Here is a 6,919-nt window from a genome sequence, read left to right as displayed (position 1 = left end):
TCTAAGAATTAAATAAAATAATGGACATGAAGAGTTTAAGGCACCATTCATCTAAGAGGAAGCATTCCTGAATTTTAACTCATATTAGTAATAACATTTAGGACTCTCTCTCGAGGAAGTCAATTTTCTGAAGAAATATTTCAGTAATGTCTCTACATAAAGCACTTGAGAAACAAATGCATTGGGCCCTTTTTGGTGATAACTACTGTTGCAGGATTTCTCTGCCTTGAGTGCCGACGGTTCTTGGTCACGCCGGTTAGAAGAATAAAGAGGTAGACCACACGAAGAGTGGTGGGCAGCAAAGCAAAGCTTACTGAGCAATCATACAAAACTCCCAAAGCGGGAGGGGACCTGGGAGGGTTGCCCTTGGAGTTTCTAAGTGTAGGGGTTTTTATGAGCTCTTTTGCAGAACTATCTTAAGCAATCAGGATGTGCTGAGGCCTGCCAATCAGAGCTTTGGTTCACGTAACTGTCTCTCTATTAGGTTAATGTCTATGTGCTGATGGCCTTTTTTGGGTGACATCTGGAGGCTTCTCTTAACTGCCCCTTGCCCATGATATTGACAAGTGCTTTGTGGTTAATTGCCTTATTTTAAGACATTTTGCAGAAATCATTTCTGCGAAGGCTGCAGAGCAGAATGCTAGTGTGGTCCTGTGTAAGCTGTAATGTAGGATGTTAGTGCTGTTTTACTCTAGCCGTCCTGACTCCATATTTCCTTGTTGGGGACCCTGGCCCTGAGTACCTAACTGTCCAACTAACTCCTAACTCTATTGCTGGTAGGTTTATTTTGTTCCAGACTGATCAGGGCTTTGCCAGTAACTGTTATCTTATCTTCAAAGTAATTCTGCTATTTTGCCATCTCCTGTTCATCAGTTGGGCGATGAGGCTTCACAGGTATTTATTTCCAAGTTCACATAAAAAGCTGAGCAAATATTTTGAAAGCAGAAATATCTACATGTAAAAATTATCTAAGACAATGTTTAACACATAGTAATAGTTCCCAATGCTTTCTTTTTTCCCCTGTTTTTAAAATATCTGCACTTCTTTTTCCCCCCTCAGCTTAAGAACCATCTCTCATCTTCCTCACCCCTTGATCTGGCTAAACAGGTACTGATTACATGCTTTCTGCCTTTGCTGTCTCACAGTTGGTTCTATTTGCTGGGTTTTGCTATCGACAATTTCTACTGGCCTTTTATTTCTCATCTGATGCAATTTTGTCAGAAACGAAATTGAAATGACTTATGTTGATGAAAAATAGCTGTGGAGGTAACACTATAGGGCATTGGAACTGGGATGCGATAAAGTTCAAGGCTTCACCCTTTCTTGCCATTCATATTACTTATTACCAACACTAATTTTTTGTCTTCCATCGGAATGCAATTTCCTTGTGATGTATTCAGTTTTTAAACTTATTAAGATGAGATAGGACGCATAGTATAAATGAAAAAGTTTGAATTCAAATGACATTGGTTCAAACTCTAAGCAGAAAGAGTTATGGGTCCCCAGAGAAAGAAAGGCAAGATGCTGCTTTCATGACACTAGAGATGTCTTTTTAGGACCCCAGCCATCTTCATGATCTACACACTACTTGCCCAAGTACACGTCTCTCGCAGAACTTCCTGCGTTGTCAGAATTACAAAGAAATGCAAAAACCTCAGTAGTTAAGGACTTTCAGGGAACAAAGGGAATAACACAAAAACCTACAGTCTCTATGAGGCCAGGAAATAGCCTAACCATATCAGAGAGGATCAATCAGTGATAAAATTCCTTGGGCTATTTCAAAACAGAGCAAGACCCTGCCTTCCTTACCCAAGATAAGGAGCCCAGTCAGTTCATACCAGCTCTCAGAGCCTGCGGGTAGTCCCGCCCCTCATTTGACAGTTACCTCTGCTTCATTATAATGTCAAAGTCTCTGCCCTAAAAGGAGCACAAGCTTTGTTAACATAAGACAAGATGCTTGTGTGGGCCTGTTTTCTAAGTACTCCTGCACCACCTTATGCCTGCCTTTACAAGCAATGACAAAGCTCCCCTTTCTGAATATTCATCCGAAACCCTAGATAAAAGGAACCCACTCACCTCTGCTGGGGACTCACTGCTTTGGAAGTTATTCCCCACGATCTCATTTGCTGCAAATAGTTTCCTTTGTGTGACACTCCCCGTGGGGTGTCTCCGTCTGTAACTCACCAAGGAGCAAACTCACTGAGTTAAGGTTACAAAACCTCACGTCTGTTCATAAAAATACACATTTTTTCCCAAGAAATTAGTCTCTCTATGCTCCTGTCTTCAAATTTGTCAATCAGGAATAATAATACCATATGAGGATTAAATGAAATAACAAGTATAAAATATCCAGCACAATTCGATAAACCCTTCCTGTTTCCCTTTTTTCTCTTTCAATCACTCTATTGTTCTTCCTTTCTTCTCTAGACCTTAGAACATGGGGATAAAATGAAGTGTTTTATCTATCTGTCTTTCTATGAAGTGACTTATTTATGTACTTATTAATTACTTAATGACATACACAAAGATTAATAAATTATCTTGATAAGTGTATTTTTAAGTATTTTATTTATTGCCCTTAAGTTGAATTATTTTAATATTTTGTAAAGAATACACTTTTAAACTAATGCTAATCCCAAGATCTTCTGATAAAATGTTTTTTCAAAATATAAAAAAGACTTTACCTTAATAAATCCACTGATTTTGTCTTTAGAAGGTTATTTTTTTCATTTATCTCACAAATATTTATTGAGGATTTGCTGTATGCCAGAGATAAACAAAGTGAAGTTAATATTTTAATTGGATTTAAGCAAGGAAATAGAACATGACCTAAGCAGCTGGGTATTCAGGGAAAGACTTTCTGAGAAAGCTGTTAGTGCTGAGGAAAGGGCAAGTATAGTAGTGAGATGGCAAGCCTGCTGGAATGTTTGAGGATATTTAACAGAAAAATACGTAGGGGCATAAATGCTTTGTGAGTGAAAGGAATTAGTCACTGCAATATTGTGATTCATAATAAATGTATTTGGTCTTCATGCTTGTTTTTGGCACTGATTTCCCTTGGAATTTGCTGTGCGATGAGAGAGATAAAGTTGTCTTTTCTCATGTTAACGTGGTAACTTTTGGACCTCACCTAAAGTTGGGGACTGGTTTCAACCAGGTGACAAGAAGGTTGGCACTCTCAGTCTCATCCCCTGACCTCAGGGGAGCAGAGAGGAAGATGAACTAATTGAAAAGCTTGTGTTTCTGATTCTTAATAGGCAAGAGTGCTCTGGACAAAGCCCAAGCTTCTGAATTAAACCCTCCCTTCTCTAGGCAAAGGGGTAGAAACCAATATGCTCTATGTATCTTGCAACGCCATTGTCCCTGATTAAATTAATTCCATAAAGAAAGAGAAAACTCTCAAAGGTCCAGAGTGAGCTCAGTTGTCTATAAAAACAAACTATAGTTGTAGAACATCTATTTACCTTATGGTGTCAGGAAAAAAAAAAAAAAAAAAGATCCAGAGAATACCAGTCTCCCTCATCACCAACATGCTATGTCTCTCACCTTGCCACCCACCATGGCTGGCCTATAGTCCAGTTGGCAGTGTCGCTTTGTGCTTATGAGAGTGTATGCTGGCCTGTAAAGCAAGTCTAAGAATCTCTCTCTCCTCCCATGCTCATGGATGCAGAGCACTGATATGGATTACTCATTTTAAAGAGCATTCTATCTGCTTCCATTCAAGAAAATGGGATTTTTCACTATACTATAGGAGAGGGTTAACAGTCAAGCACACAGGACCTATTTTCTATCCGTTCTTTGTACTTCTTCCTGTGGAAAGCTTGTGAGTAAGGTCAGCTTTCGAAGCTTGAGTCCTGGCCTGAAAAACATTTGGAGGAAAAGACTACAGAAATTGGAGAAACCACTTAGTATCTGCTCTCTTAAAATCGACTTCCGGCAGTTTCCAGTTTTGTTTTGTTTTGTTTTGTTTTGTTTTTAATTCTGGTCTCACTCTGGACCAAGCAAAAATTGTTATCTTATGGTTCAGCCTAACTGTATAAAATTTTTCATTGGATTGGGGGTGGGGAGGGGCAAATACTAATAGAAAAGGGGTAATTTATTTGCAGGTCACTGCTCTTTATGTGGGTGTTTTTTCTGAGGACTTTATGGAGAAATGTGATTGGTCAAGATAGTTCCTATATTTCTGGTTGTCCTTACCAATTAACATTATCTGACTCTATTATCAATAGCTTGTTCAGAAGAAACACTTCATTCTTTTATCTCTTGATATGAGTCTTGCAAAATTTCATTTTACGTCTCAGAGGAAAGTGCTGAAAGGAGGGAAATGTGCATAATAGACTTACGTTTGAAAGTGTCATTTCAGATCTGGGAATAAATACTTTACAGCTGATTCATCATGCACACTCTCAATTCCTCTAAAATTGAGATCACCACCTTCTTCCTGATTGGAATCCCAGGACTGGAACATGTTCATGTTTGGATCTCTGTCCCCATCTGCCTCATGTACCTGGTGGCCATCCTTGGCAATTTCACTATCCTCTTTGTGATCAGGACAGAGCCCTCACTCCACGCCCCCATGTACTATTTCCTCTCCATGCTGGCCGTCTCTGACCTGGGCCTCTCCCTCTCATCCCTCCCTACTATGCTGAGGATCTTTGTTTTCAATGCTACAGGAATTTCCCCAAATGCCTGCTTTGCTCAAGAATTCTTTATCCATGGATTTACAGATATGGAATCCTCAGTGCTCCTGGTCATGTCTTTTGACCGGTTTTTGGCCATACGCAACCCTCTGAGATATAGCTCTATCCTCACCAATGCCAGAGTTGCCAAAATGGGCCTGGTGTTTCTCATTAAAAGCATGCTCTTAGTGCTCCCATTTCCTTTCACTCTCCAAAAACTGACATATTGTAGGAAAAGCCTACTTTCTCACTCTTACTGTCTGCACCAGGACGTCATGAAGCTGGCCTGCTCTGACAACACGGTCAACTTTTTCTATGGTTTCTTCGTTGCCCTCTGTATGATGTCAGACAGTGTGTTCATTGCTGTGTCCTACATATTCATCCTGAAGACCGTGATGGGCATTGGATCCCATAAGGAGCGGCTCAAGGCCCTCAACACCTGTGTCTCCCACATCTGTGCTGTGCTCATCTTCTATGTGCCCATCATTGCTCTGGCCTCCATGCACCGTTTTGGCAAGCACAAGTCCCCAGTGGCCATGATCCTCATTGCTGACATTTTCTTGCTAGTACCACCTCTGATGAACCCTATTGTATACTGTGTGAAGACACGGCAAATTCGTAAGAAGGTTTGGGGAAAATTAGGTCTAAAATGAAGGTACGGGGAAAAGTAAGGCAAGGTGAGCCAAGATCAGAGAATAAAATAATATATTTCTAAGCAAAATATTATGGACATTTATTCTTATCTTCCTTAATCATTCCTGTAATCACTACAACATATGGGCTGGGCACTGAGGTCTGTGAGCCTAGGACTGACATGGGCATTGACAGGTAAGTATGGAATAGTTTTGCAATACTATTTTTTAAAGATTTTTATTGACTGATTGATTGATTGATTGATTTGACAGAGAGAGAGGGAGAAGTTTGGCAATACTATTAAAATCATGCATCAATACACTGATTTAGAATTTTAGTTACACTATTTATTACAGCACAAGGATAAATACACATGGGAGTAGAGCTTGTGCCCGCTTATAGTAAAGGAATACGGAAGGAACTGGAAGTGAAAGGACGTTACCCCAATCCAATTATGGATTTTCTTTCAGGCAGCCTCCAGACATAAACTTGTTGAGGGGTCTTCAGTCTATTTAATGCAAATCCTTGATTTCCCATTTAAGGAAAGAAGCGTATTGTCAAGTGCAAATCGGTTAAAAATTTCCTCTTTGCTCTTTCCTTAGTAACCAAATAGGGACAACCAGTGATTCTCTTTTATGTTAGAGCTTTCATAGCCTTGAAATATGGCAATAAGCCCTCTCATAACATTCTTTAAGACAGACCAGATTTTTCCTCCATATTACACAGGGTTCCAAGAAATTATAGTTACTAAAAGGAGAACAGAGGGACTCTTCTGCTATTGGTAGGAGATACGAAAGCTAGTAATTCAGTAATTTTTAAAACACTGATATGCTTTACTACTTTAAAATAATGGCTCTCATGTTTGTTTAAGCACTTGGTATTTTGAACTATGATATATTCAATAACACTAAACAAGCTAGAAGTAATTTCAAACTAGCAGAAAATATGACCATATGTTGAACAATATAAAATGATATTCATACATATATGGTTCCATTTTTTAAAAATAGTTGAATAAAGTAGATTGGCTATCTCAATATACTCTGTAAAATTCATTTGTTTCCAGCTTATCTTTTATTTGTGAGTACTTCAGAGCAGACAAAGGTATAAAATATGAAATTTAGAATAAGTCAACAAAAACCCTTACAAAGTTCGTACTGTGCATTGGGAAAAAAACTATTGGTAATCAATTTCAATGTTTTATTGCCTCAGTTGAACTCACAAATAATTAGTATTATTTGTTCCAAAGAACCATTTTGAAGAAGTTGTTCTCTGATGAATAAATATTCATGTACATTTTATGTCCCCGGGTGAGTTTAACTGAGTTCTTATTGTTCAATAGCTGACCCTACCTAGATGCCCATAGTTTAGTCAAGACAAACTTTTGGACTTCCTCCCAGGTTATTTCCAATTATGTTATTAGTTCACCTGTCTTTCTTTCTTACTTACATTTTGTTTGCTTAAAGAAACTGGCTACATCAAATTTGTTGGCACATCTCCAGACTTGTACACTGTATATACATGACATCTGGACAGTAGTCTGACCCATTTCCCAACTTGTTTGGAAAAAAGGCACACATACAAAAAAAAGCCTTTGACAACTCAGA

At 38.7% G+C, this 6,919-nt stretch overlaps 1 protein-coding gene across 1 annotated transcript; it reads left to right on the top strand.

Moving 5' to 3' along the window:
• The first annotated feature begins 4,396 nt into the window (after positions 1 to 4,396).
• On the top strand, positions 4,397 to 5,332 carry LOC113269506 (olfactory receptor 51A7-like). The gene has a single exon (XM_026518385.2). It carries the CDS (start codon positions 4,397 to 4,399, stop codon positions 5,330 to 5,332), a length of 936 nt encoding a protein of 311 aa, XP_026374170.1.
• Positions 5,333 to 6,919: the final 1,587 nt, after the last annotated feature.

The sequence above is a fragment of the Ursus arctos genome, unplaced genomic scaffold, assembly GCF_023065955.2.
Source record: "Ursus arctos isolate Adak ecotype North America unplaced genomic scaffold, UrsArc2.0 scaffold_22, whole genome shotgun sequence".
Taxonomy (NCBI): Eukaryota; Metazoa; Chordata; class Mammalia; order Carnivora; family Ursidae; genus Ursus; species Ursus arctos.
Note: the sequence above shows the minus strand (reverse complement) of the source record. Positions and strands in the feature narration are given on the sequence as shown.